This window comes from Mobula birostris, chromosome 6 (assembly GCF_030028105.1).
Source record: "Mobula birostris isolate sMobBir1 chromosome 6, sMobBir1.hap1, whole genome shotgun sequence".
Lineage (NCBI taxonomy): Eukaryota > Metazoa > Chordata > Chondrichthyes > Myliobatiformes > Myliobatidae > Mobula > Mobula birostris.
Window position 1 is genome coordinate 181,708,717 of NC_092375.1, and position 21,780 is coordinate 181,730,496.

General features: G+C 38.8%; 1 protein-coding gene across 1 annotated transcript in view; it reads right to left on the bottom strand.

The window, feature by feature from the left end:
- Positions 1 to 21,780, bottom strand: part of LOC140198771 (voltage-gated inwardly rectifying potassium channel KCNH7-like) — a 581,620-nt gene that overhangs the window by 46,506 nt on the left and 513,334 nt on the right. The window contains exons 9-10 of the mRNA XM_072259781.1: positions 16,451 to 16,650; positions 832 to 1,084 (exon numbers count right to left, since the gene is read on the bottom strand). Coding sequence (XP_072115882.1) covers positions 832 to 1,084; positions 16,451 to 16,650 — 453 coding nt within the window. The remainder of the gene's footprint in view (positions 1 to 831; positions 1,085 to 16,450; positions 16,651 to 21,780) is intronic.

Genomic DNA, 21,780 nt, shown 5'->3' on the forward strand with positions numbered 1-21,780 from the left:
TGGGAGGTGGTAAAATGGATAATGGGGGCTGGATTGGTATGGTATGGGGAAGGGGATATAATGAGAGGACTGGAAAACATAGGAGGCGGGTTTACCTGAAATTCAGAGAGTTCAATGTACACGCATTGGGATGTGGTGTATCTGTGGAACTCATTGCCACAGGCGTCTGTGGAAATCAAGTCATTGGGTATACTTAAGGTAGAGGTTGATAAATTCTTGATTAGTCAGGGCATGAAGGGATACATTTGACTCAATAGGCCAAATGGCCTAATTCTGCTCCTGTATCTTTTGGTCTAAATGCGAGCAGTGATTTGGAGCAACACCTTTAAAATTTCAGATCAAGGAGCCTTCATTAGTTCTGCTCAGTTGTATCACCACTTTGTCAAGGCAATGAATGCCAGTCTTGTCAGCACTGTCTATATCACCTCAAATTAGAAACAGTGCTAATTATCTTCAAGACAAAGCACTTCAACTGAATTTATATTTTACTCAATCTGCAAAGTTGCACATTTGTGGGAAAGCTTAAGCTAACAGCCAAATATTTTTAAACTGCAAACAACAGGAATTCTGCAGATGCTGGAAATCTTCAGTTAGTCCTGATGAAGGGTCTCGGCCTGAAACGTCGACTGTACCTCTTCCTAGAGATGCTGCCTGGCCTGCTGCGTTCACCAGCAACTTTGATGTGTGTTCGCCAAATATTTTTGTCATTTTATGACAATGTTTTTGGTGTTGCTGATTCATATTTATAATTTGTAGGCCCGTGAACAACATCTAAGAAGGCATGTCAATTCAAAAGTGCTCATTGATTCTATATAGTTCATGCTTACTTACCAAGGATTGCCACCACAATGTTGTCTTTCAGGATTTCTATAGAGCCCCTGGAGATGAAGTAGAGCGCAGTAAGGATATCACCGCTATGAACTAAAGTGTCACCAGGAGGAGCATGTGTGGTTTTAAACTTCATGGCCAGAGCTCGGAGACATCCTTTACTGGCTCCTTTGAATGCCTTGCAGTTCTGAAGTAATGCCTGGTTGAGGTGAAGGCATATGTCTGCCTGGAGACATTCAGGAAATCCCTTAAGGACCTAGTAGAAAAATTAAGTATTAGTAATAATGAATGGGCAGGGCAATCTGTAATTCTAGTCAATAGTATGTATCCTTAATTACAGTTCTACAGGTTACATCCTCAGCTTTGTAAAATACTAAGACATTGCAGGGATCAGTGCAGATGATAGGATTTCCATGACTGTACCTTATTGGTTATGTAAACTATGAACAGAGAATAACTTATGCATTGATTTTCAAAATCCTAGACTGTAATTATGCACTGTTCGGACAATGGACTATAAACGTTTCTGTCCTTTTACACCATTTTTAACGTACTAAATATATAGATGGTGCTTCTTGATACACTAGTTAAACTATCTCAGAAATAATTCTGAATCTGTAAAAATATTAAGAGGGCTGTGCTAAAATAAGTGTATTTGAAATGCCTGATAACTATATGTAGACCATGTGCTGTTTACTTATTTATTTACATTGCAGAAAAGGCACTTGCAGCCCTTTGAGCCATGCTGCCCAGCACCCTTCGATTTACCCGAGCCTAACCACGGGACAATTTGCAATGACCAATTAACCTACCCGCTATGCCTTCGGACTTTGGGAGGAAACCTGAGCACATGAGGAAAACCCACACATTCCACAGGGAAGACGTACAGACTCCTTACTGATGACACTGGAATTTAACTCCCAACTTTATCAACAGAATGTCTGCAATAACCTATTAAGTCTCATCTCCAATAGTATTGAATATTATAAAGGGATTCAACATTGGAGAACTTTCTATAATTCTATTTTGCGACGTAATAGTTCGGCAGACACATTGAGATGTTTAAAGAAAAACTGCTGTGCAGTGCTGTTCAGCCACCAGATGGCAAAAAATGCACCTTGTATCTCTGAATAGGTTTTTATAGCAAATGGAAACAATTTACCAGGAGCATCAGGTATAAGTCTAATGATCATGGGCTGGAAAACAGGGTTAAATAATGTTTATGCATTATTTCGATGACTGGTTGGCAAAATATACGGGTAGTTTTAACAATTAATTTGATTTGATCTTTTCTTTGTCAAACAATTACTGATATGATTAGCAACAGAGAGAAGACAGTAACAATGATAGAAGGAGTTTTTTTCTGAGTTTTCTTGTGGCATGTCTGGAAAGGCTAGTATTTAAAGATGATCTAAGTGGGAGTGGGCACGACCATCTTGAACAAATGCAGGTCTATTGTCTGAGCAGAAGTTATTTGGTGCCAGCTTCTTCCCACTGGACAATTCATCCCTTCCATATTTCAGGGCCAGAATAGCACGCCACCATGGCCTCTTTCTTTACTCCACTTTTTTTCCTGTTCTGATCACCCCAGTTTGTGGCGGGTGCAGAAACTCATCACGTCAGAAGAATCTAAAATGTGTGTTGTAGCTAGCCTCCAGGTGGACCTCCGCTGGCTGAGCATTTGCTGGTGGCAGTAGTATAAGAGTGATCCGTTCTTGGGGGGGCGGGGGCAGTACCAGTGCTGGATTCAGAAGTTGTCACCTGGTGCTCGTGTGTAGGACTGAAAGAGGAAGCAAAACTGACGGGTGGTAAAGATGCTTTGCAAACTCTCCAGGGGTCTAGTAGTTAAGATCCATTATATATGGCGGCAGGGAAGCGCTTCTTTGAGAGAGTGAAACCCTCTGGGTTCTAGAGGATCAAGGGTGATCTGAAAGTAGTCTACTCCACTTGATGCTAATTAAAGCCCACAACATTGACCTGCTCACTGTTGTCCTCTTGAGGAGTTAATGAATTTGCCTCTCCTTGCACAGACAGCCTCCGTCATTTTCATAATCCATTGGAACTCTGCACGCTATGATTTTATTGATGTTACCGGTATCAATGAGGTAGACTTCGACAAAATTAAGGGCACAGTTGAATTTTAAAGCCATCAGTAAAGGAATCCTTGCAATGTTCTATCCTGCAGTATGTCACCGTTTCCTTGCTGATGCAGAATTCTACGGGCATTGCTCCATTAGGGTGCTGATGTTATGTTGTGGATAGTTCTTCAATGCAAACAGATCTTCTTCTTCCTCTTATTCCTCCTGTCAGTTATCACTGTTGAGGGTATTCATCCTCTTGCTAAGTCCAAGTGCATAATTAATATCTAGCAGCAGTCGATACTCTGCCAACAATGGTTTCAATTCTTTGTATCTCGGGGACTGATATTACTTCCTACTTTGTCTACAGATTTGCAGTCTGCCTAAAGTACGTACACAGTCCAAACAGACAACTTGACCAGCGATTCAATTTTGCTTTAAAATCATGTACTTGCATTTCGGGCTGAATGCAACGTCCTGTGCACTAGGAACTGAAATGTAAATGCAGTGGGGTGAGTTTTCTGTGTGACAGAAAATGAAAGGCAGCGGCAAGGTATGCACTCTCGGATATTTGTGCTTAATTGGCTCTAAGAACAGGAATAGAAAATATATCTTTCTAAATCCTCTTCAGTGGTTCTAGCTATTTACAAAAATGCTTTGTCATGTAGAAGATGAGGGTTATCATACAGTTTATTAAATAGAAAGTATAATATTCTGTGAATTCTAAAAAAAAATATTCTGTATGTTATAGGAGTAGTGGGTGAAAATAAGATACCTGTATTAAGATCAATATAAATTCACTACAAACTCTCAGCAACCTTCTGTGAATGGAGCTATACTGAGTTATAAATAGTATGTGCAGTGTTTCCATGTGAACTGCTGCAACCTTTTTTAAAATCTTTTTTTCATATCTTGTCTATGGGTTTTTTGAAGAATCTTTTTATCATCTATCTCTTTGTGAAGCGTTGAGATCTTTTTTTATCTCAGTTTTGTTTGCGGCAATTTTCAATTACTTTGAAATTGCTAAGTATCATACTGCTATTGCCTGGAATGCTGGGTGAGATAATGAGAGGGATTAATTTAATTTAATTTCAGAGACAGCTACAATCAGAAGTATTATAATAACATGTTTCCTTTACTCAAGGAAGAATTTTAGTGTCTGGAAACATCTTTTATCAGCTGTTTTTTTGTGTGTGTCTTTTACCAATCATACTGATCATTGCGTTTTAAAAGAGCTTCAATTTCAAGGACACAGAACAGTCTCTATGTTGGATCTTTACTGGAAATACAGGCAAAAACAGATAACAACAAACACTTCATCCACTTATGGGTGCATTCTATCTACAGACAGACAGACAGACTGTAAATTATTCAGTGGTCCAGACCCTCCCTCATTACCCTTCCCTGAAACAGTCCAATTTCATATACCCTGTTTCTTCTCCTTGCCTCATTTTCCCAGCCCTTTCCAACAACCTGCCTTCACTACAATGCTATTCTCCTCCTCTCCCAGAAATTCAAAGAATGAACTCCTCCATGATGTCTAATGAAAATATAAGCAGCACAGAAAAACCCCATCAAGTCTTCACATTTTAATAAGTGTTGCTTATAAGACCCTGTGGAGATGAGACAAAGGAGCAGAATTAGGCCATTCAGCCCATCGAGTCTGCTCCACCATTCCATCATGGCTGATCCCAGATCCCACTTAATCCCATACACCTGCCTTCTTGCCATATCCTTTGATGCCCTGACTGATCAGGAAACAATCAATTTCTGCCTTAAATATACCCAATGGGCTTGGCCTCCACATCTGTCTGTGGCAGAGCATTCCACAGATTCACAATTCTCTGGCTAAAAAATTTCCTGCTTACCTCTGTTTTAAAAGTTTGTCCCTCATTTTTGAGGCTGTACCCCCTAGTTCTGGGTACCCCCACCATAGGAAACATACTCTCCACATCCACCCTATCTAGTCCTTTCAACATCCGGTAGTTTTCAATGAGATCCCCACCTCCCCCACATTCTTCTAAATTCCAGTGAGTACAGGCCCAAAGCTGTGAAACACTTCTCGTATGTTAACCTCTTCATTCCCAGAATCATCCTCGTGAACCTCCTCTGGAACTCTCTTCAATGACAGTGCTTCCTTTCTGAGAAATGGGGCCCAAAACTGTTAACAATACTCCAAGTGCAGACTGACTAGTGTCTTATAAAGGCTCAGCATTATCTCCTTGCTTTTATATTCTATTCCCCTTGAAATAAATGCCAACATTGCATTTGCCTTCCTTACCATAGACTCAACCTGTAAATTAACCTTCTGGGAGTCTTGCACGAGGACTCCCAAGTTCCTCTGCACCTCTGATGTTTGAACCTTCTCCCCATTTAATAATAGTCTGTACTATTGTTCCTTTCACCTTACAGAATTCAATGTTCAATGTAACTTTATTATCAAAGTACATTTATGTCACATCTACAGCCCTGAGATTCATTTTCTTGTGGCATATTCAATAAATCCATAATAGAATAATAACCATAATAGAATCAATGAAACATTGCATCAGCTTGGGTGTTCAACCAGCGTGCAAAAGCCACAATCTGTGCAAATACACAAAGAAAGAAATAATTAACAAACAAACAAACAAATAAATAAATAAATAAGAAATAAATATTTGAAGACATAAATAACAAAGTACTGATTTTGTGGTTTTCCTATTATATTTATTTTTTCTTTTCTTGAGAATGGAACAGGCCCTTCTGGCCCCTTGAGCCGTGTCACCCCGCAACCCTCAATTTAACCCTATTTTAATCACAAGACAAGTTACAATGACCAATTAATCTGTCAACCAGTACATCTTTGGACTGAGGGAGGAAACCAGAGCACCCGGAGGAAACCCAGGTTGTCACGGGGAGTATGCCTAAGCTCCTTACAGGCAGTGGCGGGAATTGAACTCGGGTTGCTGGTGCGGTAAAGTGTTGTGCTAACCACTACGCTACATTGCTGCCCCATTGATTTAAGTTAACTTTCAGCTCTGGAATTGGCACATTCTACAGAATGCTTATTCCCATGTAACAGACATAATGCAGACTACACCTAATAATAACTAGCCAAAATGCTTTTGGGATCTGGCTTTCCACACTATCCTACTTCAGAATATACTGAACTTTAAATAAAATAATCGAAAATGCTACAGGTCATACAAATGTAGGTACTTAGTCCTTGCGTAACTTTATTCTGAATTACTGCAGCATAGGACTGATAGCGAAGGGATTTGAAGCATTAACATTTGGTCTTTCCCAGCCTTTGGTGGGATTCTATATACATATTTGGCATTTCTATTAATATATCACTAAATCAAATAAGTTAGAGGGGAAGGCTGAACAGGTTAGGACTTTATTTCTTGGAGTGCCGGACAATGACGGGAGATTTGACTGAGGGAGGCAAAATTTTGAGGGGGAGATAGAGAAAATGCAAACAGGCTTTTCCCGCTGAAGTTGGGTGAGACTAGAACTAGAGGTCATAGGGGAAAGGTGCAGGATGAAATATTGAAGGTGAACCTGAGGGGGAACTTCACTCAGAGGTTGATGTGGGTGTGAAGGAAAGTGCCGTCGAAAGTGGTGGATGTGAGTTTAACGTCAACATTGAAGAGAAGTTTAAGTACGTGGATGGGAGGGGTATCAAGGGTTATGGTCTCAGTGTGGGTCAATGGGACTGGGCAGAATAATAGATTAGATGGGCTAAAGGACCTACATCTGTGCTGTAAAGCTTGATGATTCTATGACAAATGATAATTTGATGTGCTTTATTAAGTTGCAGAAATGGAAAAGTTGGCAGTGCCATCAGATTGGGCAATGATGGTAGCAGAACCAAAGTTAATATCCTGGAAATTCTGCTGTTAACTGTCCTAGCATGGTGGATAGGAAGGTTGTGCTCATTTCAAGTAGGAAGTGCACCAGTTGGTATTATGATGAAAGAAAGAGACTCCAGTGTCCTCATTTGAAAGAGATATTAGATGGTTTGCATATTATCTGAATTTTCACTGTGACACTGATTAGTCCTGAGGCAGCAGCTGAAAAATCCTGGCTGTTATTAAACAAAAGTAAATCTTTGAAATTAAAATAAAGATTACTCTGTTTTTAACTGCCCCTTACCTGCCACAACAGGTCATTTGATCTCCCTTTGTTCCACCAATCTTCCTCCTCCACTTTCTCTGATATAGAAAATTAACGTTTTTTCTCTCTTTCACAGTTCTGACAAAAGGTCCCAGACCTGAAATGTTAACTATTACTCTTTTCATGGATGCTGCTTTATGAAAAGCTTTTTCAATTTATAAGTCTACAAGGCCATAAGACATAGCAGCAGAATTATGCCTTTCAGCCCATTATGTCTGCTCTGCCACTTGATTCTGGCTGATCCATTTCCCTCTCAAGCCCACTTCACAGCCATATGTGGCAATGAATTCCACAGATTCACCACCCTCTGACTAAAGAAATTCCTCCTCATCTCCATTCTGAATAGACATCTCTCTGGTCCTAGACTCCCCCATTATAGCAAACATCTTCTCCACATCCACTCTGCTTAGGCCGTTCAACATTCATTAGGAATCAATGAGATTCCTCCTTGTTCTTCTAAATTCCAGCAACAACAGGCCCGGAGCCATTAAATGCTCCTCATACGATAACCCTTTCATTCCCAGGATATTTTTCGTGAACCTGCTTTGAACCCCGTACAATGTCATCACATCCTTTCTTAAATAAGGGGCCCAAACTGCTCCCAATACTGCAAGTGAGGCTTTGCCAGTGCCTTATAAAGCCTCAGCATTATTTCCTTTTTTAAAATATTCTAGTCTTCTTGAAATGAATCCTAACATTGCATTTGCCTTCTACACCACTGACTCAGCCTGCAAGTTAACCTTTAGGGAATTCAGCATGAGGATACCCAAGTGCCTTTGCACCTCGGGTTTTTAAATTTTCTCCCCATTTAGAAAATAATCTACACTTTTATTCCTTTTACCAAAGTGCATGACTGTGCACCTCCAAACACTGTATTCCATATTTCATTTCTTTGCCCATTTCCTGAAACTCTCTAAATCCTTCTGCAGCTTCCCTTCTACCTCAACACTACCTGTTGCCTCCACCTACCTTCATATCATTTACAACTTGGCTGCAAAGCCATCAATTCTGCCATTCAAACCGTTGACATACAATGTAAATGATGTAAAAAGAAGTGACCCCAAAACAGACCAGTGCACAACACTACTAGTCACCAGAAGCCAAGCAGAAAAATCTCCCTTTATTCCTACTCTTCGCCTCCTGCCAATCAGCCAATGCTCTGTCCTGCCTTGCTAAGCAGCCTCTTGTGCAGCAGCTTGTCAATCCAAGTACACAACATCCACAAGTTCTCCTCTGTCTATCTGGTTGTTAATTAGGGTTGTTAATTCTTCAAAGAATTCCAACAGACTTGTCAGGCATGAATTTCCCTTAAGGAAACCATGCTGACTTTGGCCTATTTTATCATGTGCCTCCAAGTACCCTGAAACTTCATCCTTAACAATCGACTCCAACAGCTTCCCAACCACTGAAATTAGGCTAACTGGTCAATAATTTCCTTTCTTCTGCCTCCCTCTCTTCCTGAAGAGTGGAGTGACATTTACAATTTTCCAGTCCTCAGGAACCATGCCAGCGTTTATTGATTCTTGGAAGATCAGTGCTAATGCTTCACAATCTCTTTGAAAACCCTGCAGTGCAGTCCATCTGGACCAGGTGACTTAGCTACCTTAGATCTTTCAGCTTCCCAAGCACCTTCTCCCTAGCAATAGCAGCTGCATTCACTTCTGCCCTCTGACACTCTAGAACGTCTGGGATACTAGTGTCTTCCACAGAGAAGACTAATCAAAATATTTAGTCAGTTCACCTACCATTTACTTGTCCCCTATTGCTATCTCCCGGTGCTATTTTCAAGTCTTTGAAACATATTGACCAGGAGATTAATCCAAGAAGAGCAGAAGGATTCCTTCATAAGCTATTTTTAAAGGGAATGGATCACCACTCCATTGTCAAACATTCTAATCCTTTTGACCTTCTTGCTCCTCATTCTACCTGACTTCTTTCATGGCTTCCTATCTGCCCAGGCCCAGCTTCTAATCTACATTCTCATTTGCCTGATGGATGCAATGATCTGCTCTACTGGTATAAATTGCAGAAAATGGACCCAGCCACCTGTGCTTCTCCTGGATATTTAGATTCTGGATTATTTCCATGTACTCCAATTCAGCTTTATTCTAGGACCTCCTATTTTAATTTTCAGACTTCCTGTATCCACAGTGTTTCGCCATTTGCATGTGTCAGAGTGAGCTCAACTCTTATTCCAGATCTCATCAGTTAGTTAGACTACAATAATGTATCTATTCTCAAGCATATTAAATGTACAAATTACTGTCCTGTAAGTCTTTGGCATTGTGTCTGAAGGCAAAAGAAAACAGTTAGTTGTCATTGCAAAGAGTGCTTTTTAAGATTTGGCAAATAGTGCAAAACCAAGTTAGATGGGGTTCAGTAAAACTCAAAGTAAACATTGTATGTTCAAGCAATCAATATGATTGAATGATTTTCCTGTTGCAGTATGGCAACAGGAGAACTAGTTTTTGATTTAGTATACATCTACAAATTCTTTGGTTTTTTGCCACTTAAGAAATGCATGGGCATCAAACCATGAGCTGTTCTTCACCATTATCACTACAATATGCACATATAGTCTTCCTGGTGTGTTGTAATCACCATTTGATATGGTGCTGTGCTCGGTGTAAGGTTGCTGAATGTTTAAGTTACCACTTGGTATACCTGATATGGGGAACAAGTAACACAATATTTTAAGTTTGGTCTGTTGACATGGACATATGACATTGAACAAACTGGTTTACTGCTAGGCAGGCCATATCTTTTCCAGGGATTTTCTAGGAAAGTAAAACAGAGGGATTTTTTCCTACTGGCATAAGCTAGAATCAGCTCTCTAGCCACCTTACACACAGGAACTATGTTCACAGCATTTTATAATATCTAATTACTAGGTTTGGGAAAAGCTACTGAGAATGTTGACAGAAACACTTTTTCTTGTTGTTCCTCAGTGACAACAAACTTATAAATTGATATTCAAGTTATGGCTTCCAAATATTTAGCCGTCACGAGCCCTGCAAGCTTGCGTGGCGAGCGGTAGAGCATTGGGCTCCAAAGTTCCTTGAGCACTTGTTGGGTCCTTGTTTTGAGAATGATTTGGCTCATGATGTCACTCGGTTGAGCTTTCAATGTTCTGTTAGAATTCCTATGCATAAACTCCATATAGGCATCTGTCATTGCACCACACCTGGGATCAGTCATTGCCAGCGCACACTGTGACATTTAACATCCGCCATCATCAGGCACAGTTCTAAGCAAAGTATGTGTCTGTTACTCTTTATTTATTATTTTTGGGATATAAGCACTGTTGGCAATGCCAACACAAATCCATTCCTAAATGCCTTTGGGAAAATGGTGGTGAAATAGTTTCTGAGCTTCTTCTGAAGGTGTTATTGAGAAGGGAGTTCTGTGATTTAGATACAGTGATAATGAAAGAAAAGTTACTGTATATTTCCAAATTAGGGATAGTGTGCAGCTTGGAGGCCAACCTGCAAGAGCTATTTCTGTGAGCATGAAGCCTTTGTCCTTCTTACTGCTAAAAGTCACAGGCTTGGGAGGTCCAGTAGATATTGCTGAAGTGTATTTTGTAGCTGTTATATTCTGTTGCCATTTTGCGGTTGGGATGATGATGAGACCACATGCAATGATGGTGGTGCACGTGGTGCCAATCCCTTGTACTGCTTTGTTCTGGATTGAATTTCTTCAATGCTGTTGAAGCTGCCTCAGTAACTTAGTAGATGACAGCTTAGGACGATTGTTGAAGAAAAATTGTTTTAAAATAATTGCTTCCAATCAAAAACATCACAGCATGCTTATCTCATTTGTTCATTATGTGCTGCGTCATATGACATAGGTGATCATGGTCTTTCCATGACCCTGATCATTTTTGGCAAGTTTTTCTATAGAAGTGGTTTGCCATTGCCCTCTTCTGGGCAGTGTCTTTACAAGACGGGTGACCCCAGCCACTATTGACACTCTTCAGAGTTTGTCTGCCTGGTGTCAGTGGTCACATAACCAGGGCTTGTGATATGCACCAGCTGCTCATATGGCAATCCCCCACCTGCTCCCATGGCTTCATGTGACTCTGATCGGGTGTGTGTGGGGTGGGGTAAGCAGGTGATACACCTTGCCCAAGATTGACCTGCAGGCTCGTGGAGGGAAGGAGCACCTCACACCTACACTGGTAGAGACGTATCTCCACCTCGGCAGGTACTTATTTAACCCATTTTAATTTCATTCTGAATTTAAAACAAATAGAAATAAGAATTAGTACTTGCACCACCACACTGCTCCTGGTAAATTTCTGCCTCCTAGAACTATGATACTACTGAATTGTTATTATAGTCAGTTTGTAACAGTTGCCTCAATAATATTAATGCAATCTTCCCATACACAAAATCTCATTTATCTTTTGTCCTTTCTGACATGGGTAGAAATGGTACAAATAATCACAATATAATCTCTTCCTATTTAAGTATAATAATTAGGGTTGCCATCCTTATGAAACCTGGAGGACATATTCAACATGATAACACACAATAAAGGCTTACATTTTCCACATTAATTATAAATAACTTTTACCCTTCATCTCAAAAAATAAGTCATAAAACCTGGATATGAAAGGGAAAGACACATAAATGAGACATATTCTTGTTTAAAAACATATTAAATTGATTTAAAACAAATTCCATTTCTTTTTAAAAATGATGAATGCATAACACTTCTAATGCAGGATTCCTTTTAGTTTGAGAAGAACAAATGAGAAGACAGGGTAAATCAGCAAGAGACACCAAATTAAAGCCAAATGCAATAAACCATAGTAGCACATGCAGGGTAATCTAGTATCCATCAAAATTGCATAATCATTTTATCTCCTGTTGCTTTATCTACTTGCAAAGTCTGTTGCAGCTGGAACAGAACATTAGCCTCTATTTTACAGCAGAAATAATGGTGAGGTTATCACAGCTCACCATAGTTGCCAAATGAATCAAACAGCAATCTCCAGTATCCACATATGCACAATTAACTGTGGAAATCATGAAGTTGCTCTCCAATTTGCTCTAGTCACAGGGAAACTTTGCTATACTGGGGTCTAGCTGAGAGATTCAGCATCAAAATAATGAAGACGCTGAAGTGGTACTTATTGATTTAATGGTAACTAAAAACACCAGAAAATGTTAGGCTGGTGTTATGAGGTTGTAGGTAATTAGTTAGCAGCATCATAACTTTTTCTTATTGCTGAGCATGCAGTGAGAATTCAAATTTACAAGTAGGGATCTTTTTTAGAATTTATTATTGTTGTAGATTTTAGAATAGTTAAAATATTCTCTGTTTTCTTTCTTTTAATCTCACAATTCTTTTTTTTTGTGCATAACTTTACATTGAAGAAGACACACTGATTGACACTTCTAATGCATGAAGATGTACCACTTAGATTGTTTGAGGAAGCACCCTGCAGTTTCTTCCACCACAAGTACTATTGATCAATTGTACAAGCATAGCATGCAGGAAATAAAAGACTCTCTAATCACTACAAAAAGCTGCCTAAAAGCTGGCAAAAACTCTATCAGCATCTGCAACAGTTAGCTTAACAAGTAGAAATTTTGTTCGTTGTTGCTGGTCACAAATTCCAGGCCAATATGCAAGAGAAGCATTACGTTTCCTTGTATTTCTGGGATGAATAGTCAGTTTTAGTTAATGAAAAATAAACAAGATTTCAGATGTGTCTTTTAGAAGATAGTGTTCTTCTAAATTTAGTTTAGTGTAAAAATTCTTTACTTGTTAATAGCACATGACATTTTCAACCATACTTTTATATTGAAATAGTATAGAATGCTATTACATTCTTATAGATAGTTATATATAATGTAGTGAGCTTCCATTAATGTTATATCTAGGTTTTTATACGTAGGATCACACAGTCAATTGATTCCAAGAGAGGTAGTTTTTTACATCCAGGTATGTATTTCAGATTTCCCTATATTTTAAATTATTTTATCAATAACTTCTGTCAGACTTAATGATGATAGTGTTTGAGAATGTCATACAGCAGCAATTTGCTCAAAAATCATGCAAACCTGACAAAAGTGCGCGATGGGTTAAAGGCTGGAATAGTGCAATAAATATAGAAACGTCATCATGCATATGGCTTGAACGTAAGGCAGTGAGACAGGGAGAGTTAATTACAATGGTAAAGCAAACCAACTTGTACATAGGTCATAAAGTTACAACGAAAATACTTAAAAGAAAATCGACATAACATAAGCCATATGCATATGGAAATTAGAGGACACAGGTAATGTGGACTGTGGGATGAGAGCTTTTAATCAAATTACAACCAATTTGTGAGTTATATAACAAGTTGTAATTTGTTTTTGTTATCTCTATCTTATACTTCACTCCCACAATTTACCTTACCCCCATTTCTTTATAGTTCATCATTGAACTACAAGCTCATGCAGAAACCTCAAATTAAATATAAAAGCACCAAAAAAGTTCAGTAAGCTGCAATATTAACGATGTTTATTGTTCCACATTTATATATACAACAATGATATATACCTCCTGTTCTTACCAGAGGGGGTTGAGTAATTCCAAGTATTAAGTTGTGAAGCAAATAAGGAAGAGATAAGTTTTTATGAGTACAGCAACAAATTAAATGTCGTATTACATTGATTTTCTTTTTATACTGGCACATCTTAAACTGGGACTTGAAACATAATAACATGATTCAAAACATGTTATTACACTTAGAAAGATTATCATATGTAGTGGATCATATGCTAGTGATACTGTCAAACATGCATGTTACATCTAGATGTGATTATGTTACGATATGATACCTCATTCTAATCTCAGTAAATATGATGCTTTTGAAAACCTGCAACATTTCTATGTTTGCTAACTTACACTAGTTTTTAGTTATGGTACATTTCTCATTGTTGTTTTCAAATCCTTCATCCCATTTTTCCACGGTTTCTATGACCTCTTCTGCTACTCAGCATTCTTGAGATATCAGTACTTCCCTAATATGAGGTTGCAGAACGTCCCCGATTTTAACTGATGTACTGTACCAATAGCAGCCATGCCTATAGGTACCACGACCTTAAGCTCTAGAAATTCTCTAGAATATTTCTGTCATTCCTCATCCATTTTAAACTACTGTTTAAAACCTACCATTGGACCAAGCCATTAGCATCTGCCTTAAAAAACTCGTTGCTCAGCATCTTTTTGTTTTGAAAGTGACCCTGTACAGAAAGTACAGGTAGCTTGCAGTTAAATTTTACTTAAACCATTATGAAAGTCTCACTATTACTTAACATTATGGAGTGGAATCTTAGCTTTAATGTTAAAGTTTCATCAGCGATTTTTGGTATGTTAAAGGTGCTATATAAATGGAAGCTGTTGTCCTTTGAATAGTAGAGAGAATAAAATAATTTGTTGTCAAATAAGAGAATATATTCAGTAGACAGGGCAGTGAAGAAGGCATTTGCCTTCATCAGTCAGAGCACTGAGTACAAGAATTGAGACATCATGTTACATCTGTCCAAGATGTTGGGGAGACCATGCAGAGTATTATGGGCATTTCTGGTCACTCAACTGCATAAAAGATATCCTTAAGTGGAAAGGCTGAAGAAAAGATTCACATGGGTGTTGCCAAGACTGGATGGCTGAGTTATAAGAAGAGGTTGGATACGCTGGAGCTGTTTTCCCTGGAATGTCAGAGGCTGAGAAGTGACCTCATAGAAGTATATAAAATTTATGAGGGACAAAGATATGTTGAATGGTCAGATTCATTTTCCCAGGTTAAATTTGTCCTACAGGACATGGGTTTAAGGTGAAAGGGGAAAAACGTAATGAGACTGGGTTGGGGGGGGGGGCAAGTCTTCCACCCAGAGGGTGATTGGTAAATAGAGCAAACTCCTAGAGAAAGTTGTTGACCTGGGTACAGTTACAACATTTAAAAGACATTTAGACAGGAACATGGATAGAAAAAGGTTTAGAGGGATATTGGCCAAATGCAGACCTATGAGTTCAAGTAGGGTCCTTGGTCTGCATTGATGAACTGGGCTGAAAGGTTTGTTTCCTTGCTGTATAAGTGTGAATCTATTTTTGTAACTTACCATTATGAATTTAAGAATGGACTTTGAGATTGATTGAAAAGTCCACTGTGTGCTAATGAAATTTGTCATATATTTTCACAAGTAAATAAATTAGCAAGTAGCTTGCAGTTAAATTTTAATTAAAATGTTATAAAAGCCTTGTAAATATTATGCAGTGGAATTTCAGCTTAAATATTAATACCACAACCTGTTTACTGGGAACTAAGATATAATATTTTAAATTATAAGTTTGCAAGCATTGCCTACCAATAATAAGACTTCTAATTTATATTAATTCAGTCCATAAATATTATAGTTATACACAATCAAAAATACAATCCAGCCCAGCTAAATGTTTGTCCAGGGACTGAAATTAAGTATGTGCTACATAATTGTTACTTCGTGATCTGCCAGGAAGGGGGCAGATGGCCATACAAGGAAAGGAAGTGCGCAAGCCAACTCCCATAAATCGGTTCCATTCTAAAAGTGCAGATTTAATTCAGTGATACCTTCTCGGTTCTTTAAAAAATGTGAACTGACTTAAAAAATTTAAAGCCCTTATTTGTTTCCACACATTTCTGATGATCAGAATGAAAAATACCTTGACACGTTCACAAAATTGTCCTTAACTATCAGCTATTTTATCCTCAAGAAGTTAAAATTCTAATACACTTGAAATTCTGCTAATGCCACTTTACCAGTAAATTGGAGGCAGATGTCAAAACACCAGGATATTTCTGTAGTAGCTAATGTAGTATTATGTCTCCAGTGCTGTCATTCTGCTTAAATTCAGGACTTCAAATACTGTTTGCAGTGATACTATTAAGCAAATGTGTCAGACATGGTCAGGAAATTATCTTCTACAACTGACAGTGCTGACTTGGTTTCTGACTGCATCAATCACATGCAGCTTTTTAAACAGTTAAGCTTGAGAATTTTGAATGAAAACCTCTAGTCGTCAACACAGGTTATAAATAAGAACAACGAAACAGACTAGAGGGATAATGTGTATTATTAGAATTTAATGGACTACTCAGTAATTGTTGCCACATATGATATTTTATGTTTTCACTCAATTTATTCTGAATTGCAGAATACTAATTTACCTCAGAGCCAAGAACAAGTAATTAATGACAGTAGCTGTACTATATGTACCTGTATCTTCTACCCTTTATTAGTAGTTCCAGTGTGCCTGCCGTTACCCAATCTTCATTATTTACAGAATTTGTCAGCCACAGTTCTATTTAAATAGAATCTCATTAATAAACAAATCTATGCACATACCATATTCATATCTATGCCATTTGTATATGTCCAAGCATGTTGGAAATATTCCTCTAGCCTCTGACGGAGAGGGTTGGGAATCTGATGAAAGCGTATGAATTCCTTGACTCGAAGCATTTGCATATGATACCTTGCTGTTCCCGAATACAGTCTCTGGATAATGGCTGAGACATTACCAAAGATACTGGCGTACATTAGTGCTGGTCAAGGAGAAAACATAGACACTATCAGACAAATTAAACAGCACTTATAGCCATTTGAAGTTTTTTTCTTAATATATTGTATCGGGTAGCTTAATGGTTTAAACTATTAAAGATTTTTTCATGTGTGACAGATCTTCAAGTTTTGAAAGTATTTTCAACAAGTTTAAACCAACCAATTTTGAATTAGTTCCGTTTGATACCTCCTTGTCCTCACTTTGCAATTATTTTTAGACTCACACTAGGGAAAGATTTATAATTTTAACTATTATCATTACAGTTATTTTAGAAGTTATTGGAAAGGTCATTGAAGATGTCCGAAAGCAATATTTAAATTCTTGAGAAGCTGACAATTGAGGACAGCCACTCTGTGCTAGCAAACTCCACCATGGATGGTCCCAAGCCTGGATATGCAAGTAGGAGGGTTGGGCATGGGTCCAGTAACCCTATCCTGTAAAATCCCAGTGCTACAGAATCTCCAGAGCCCTCCTTCCTGGGAGACAAAGATCTTCAGAAATGGGTTACACCTAGGGAAAACTTGAAAGACTAGCCCAGGACAGAGGACTCTGGCAGCCTACACCCCAGTGGGGACGATGGGCTTAAGAAGAAGACTCTGTGTGAGCTTAATGATCTTTATATGTTTTAAAGTAGCTTGAACCAGCTGTCGTAGAAACTAAGCAACACACACAAAATGCTGGAGGAACTCAGCAGAACAGGCAGCCTCTATGAAAAAGAGTACAGTCGACGTTTCAGGCCAAGGCCCTTCAGCAGGACTGTACTCTTTTCCATAGACGCTGTCTGACCTGCTGAGTTCTTCCAGCACTTTGTGTGTGTAGCTTGGATTTCTAGCATCTGCAGATTTTCGCTTCTTTGTGTTGTAGAAATTATCTGCCTTGAGATTTGAAATACCGTACTTTTGTATATCAAGACTATCCAATATTATACCGACGACAAAAAACCACCAATTTTGCAACACAGCACTAAAATCTTTGCCACAATTATACTGTATATAAGACTAAATACCATACAATATTTTGATGTGGTATAATAAAGATAAAGAGATATTTTGAACATTTACTTGCACAGCTCAATTTCTATGGCAATGGCAGTTCTCATGGCAACAGTATTCCCAGGATAAATCTAATTTAATCACGCAAATCCAGACAGTATGTCATTTTCCATTTATAATGTTTTATCGTTCACAATCCTTAGTCGATCTTGAAAGGTGTCATTTATTTTTATACCTATTTCTCAGCGTGCTGAGTAGTATCATTGAAACGTTCAGTTTGATTTAAAGACAATTTATATTCAGAGCTTAACCATTCGAGCAGCACAGTGTCCACCCAAAAAAAAATTAAAAATAAAATAAATAATTAACATGAAATCCCCTTCATACATTTTTCTTTATTTCATTCTTATATAGCCAATTTCCTATCCTGAGATTTTGCCCCTAAGTTTTAGAAGAAACCATTTTCCTGCATGTAATAGATACAAGAAGTTCTGCTGATGCTGGAAATCTTGAGTGACTCACACAAAATGCTCAAGGAGCTCAGCAAGTCAGGCAGTATCTATAGAAGGGAATAAACAGTTAACATTTTGGGACAAGGCCTTTCATTAGGACTGGAAAGGAAGGGGTCAGAAGCCTGAATGAAAAGGTGGAGGGAGGGAAGGAGTACAAGCTGGCAGATCGTAGATGAGACCAGATGAGGGAGAAGGCGGGTGGCTGTGGGGACGGGGAGAGGAAGTAAGAAGCTGGGAAGGAATAGGTAGAAGGGGTAACAGGCTGAAGAAAAAGGAATCTAATAGGGGAGGCTACTGGACCATGGAAGAAAGGACAGGATGAGGAGAACCAGAGGGAGATGATGGGCAGGTAAGAAGAGAAGGGATGAGAGGATAACTAAAATGGAGAATGAAAAAAGAGAGAAGGAGGTAGGGAAGGAAATTACTGTAAGTTAGGGAAATCAATGTTCAAATCGTCAGGTTGGAGGCTGATGTAGCCTCCACTACTTCGGTGAGATATGATGCAGATTGGGGACTTCTTCGTTGAACACCTTCACTCTGTCTGCCATAAAAGGCAGGATCTCCATCCATTCAACTTCTCATCCACATTCTGGCATGACTGTCTTTGGCCTCCTCTACCGCCACCATGAGGCAATACTGAGGTTGGAGCGCAAGATTGCACATTCCATCTGGGTAGGACCCCAGTTTATGTAGCCCCTGCTGAAGCAATTTACTAATGCAGCAATTGGCTTTAGCTTTATTGGAATGTATAGTAATTGGCTCAATTCTATTTAATGCACCTTTGATAAAATTCGATAACAGTCAGTTTTTTTTTTCTGTATTTCCCTTTGCTGGGAATAACCTCACATTTTCCCTCATTATACTCCCTCTGTCATCTCCTTATGCAATTAACTTAATTGTACAGATCCCAAAATAATTTTTATATCCTCTGCACAGCTCATGTTCTTACCAAACTTTGCATCATCAGTGAACTTGGATATATCATACTTAGTTTTTCATCTAAGAATAAACAACACCATGGACTAGATGGGCCGAAGGGACTATTTCTGTACTGTACTTTTCTATGACTCTATAAACTGTGAATAGTTGAGGAGTGAGTACCAATTCTTGTTACACCCATTCAGGAGCAGTGTGCCCATGTTGGGGGAGAAAGTTGAGTGAAAATGATCAATTTATGAACTGGCTGAGGAAAAAAAATAGCAATAAATGTCTCTCAAAGTCCAGCCCTATGTTCCTGTCGTGAGAGGTGGAAATGGGTAAGGCCGCTGCCAGGGCTCCGGTGAAGCTGTGTAGGCCAACCTCCTGTACGGTGGATACAATGGATTGCAGAAACATTGATGAGATCCAACCAAATAAGAGCAGTCACAATTCATTCAAGATACTATATCTTGAATCCTATACTTACAGCCTTCAAAGCATTCCACTCAGCTGCATTAAATGGACTTTCTATGCTCTAACCTGGTGCAGCTTTAGCAGGCAAATTCCCCATTGTAAGTTCACATCACCAATGCTGAATAGGATATGGAGTTTAACTCTAGGGGTGCAGTCAGAAATTTGCCAATGAAAAGCAGCCAGAAAGTTTGGGCGTTTTTTTGTCCTCTCCGAAGTAAAGTCAAAGACAAAGTAAAATTTATTATCAGAGTACATACATGTCACCACATACAAACCTGGGATTCTTTTTCCTACAGTCATACTTAGGAATCCTGAACTTGTGTAGGAAAATATTGGTATTCATCATGAACCTGCTGACATTTCCCAACAAAATTCTGGTCCGTTACAAATAAGAGAAAGATTAATAAAAAACAAGTTCACTTAAAAACAATTTAAAAATATAAATGAGCTTGGACTTACCTTTGTCATTCATAGCCATCCCCCTCCATTCAAATTGATGGGGTTTCTGCCTCTGGGCAACAGATCATAGACCATAAGACCGTAATACACAGGAGCAGAATTAGGCTATTCAGCCCATCAAGTCAGCTGCATCATGGCTGATATATTATCCCTTTCAATTCCACTTTTCTGCTTTCTCTCTGTAACATTTGACATCCTGACTAACCATGAACATATCAACCTCTGCTTTAAATATACCCAATGACTTGGCCTCCACAGCCATCTGTGGCAATGAATTCCATATATTCACTCTCTACTGGCTAAATAAATTTTATCTCATCTCTGTTCTAAATGGAAAATTACCTCTCTAGGCCTTTCAATATTCTATGAGATCCACCCTCATTCTTTTAAACTCCAATGAGTATAGGCCCAAGGCAATCCAATGTTTCTCATACACTAACACTTTCTTACCCTGGATTATTTTCATGAACCTTCTCTGAGCCCCCTCCAACACCAGCATGTACAGTATTTTCTCATATAAGGGCCCTCAGAATGTTCACAATACACCAAGTGCAGTCTCCTCAATGCCTTATAAAGCCCCAGAGTTATATTCTTGTTTTTATATTCTTGTCTTCTCAAAATAAATGCTAACACTGGATTTGCCTTCCTCACTACCAACTCAACCTGCATGTTAACCCTTAGGAAATCTTGCATGAGGATGCATGTTTAATTTTTGAACTTTCTCCCGATTTAGAAAATAGTCTACACCTTAATTGCTTCTACCAAAATGCATGACTATACACTATATTTAATCTGCCACTTCTTACTCCCTGCTTCCTCAACACTATCAACTCTTCCACCAGCTTTGTATTGTCCATAAACTTGGACACAAAGTCATCAATTCCATTATCCAAATCGTTGAAATATAATGTAAAAAGAAGTCCTCCCAACACCAGCCCCTGTGGAACACCACTAGTTACAGGCAGCCAGTCAGAAAAGGCCCTTTTATTTCCCATTCTGCCTCCTGCCAGTCAGCCAATCTTCTATCCATGCTAATATCTTTCCAGTAATACCATGGGCTCTTATCATGTTAAGCAGCCTCATGTGTGGTACCTTGTCAAAGACCTTCTGAAGATCTAAGTTAACAACATCTACTGACTCTCCTTTGTCTATCTTGCCTGTTATTACCTCAAAGAATTCCAGCAGATTTGTCAGACAAGATTTCCCACGCTGACTTTGGCCTATTTTATCATGTGTCTCCAAGTTCTGAAAAAACATCCTAAGTAATGGACTCCAACATCTTCCCAATGACTGAAGTCAGACTAAATGGCTTATAATTTCCTTTCTTCTGCCTCCCTCTCTTAAAGAGTGGAGTGACATTTGCAATTTTTCCAGTCCTCCAGAACCACTCCAGAGACTAGTGATTCTTGAAAGATCATTACTAATGCCTCCACAATCTCTTCAGCTGCACTTTTAGTACCCAGGAGTGTATAGTCCATTTGGTCCGGGTGGCTTGACCACCATCAGACCTTTCAGCTTCCCAAGCATCTTCTCCTTAGAAATAGCAAGTACATTCACTTCTGCCCCCAACAATAGATTTTTTGACATACTGCTTGTATCTTCCATAATGAAGACTGACACAAAATACTTTGTCGGTTATTTCATTGTCCACCATTACTACCTCTCCAGTCTCATTTTCCTGCAGTCCATTATCCACTCACACCTCTCCTTTACTCTTTACCTATCTGAAAACACTTTTGGTATCCACTTTTATATTAT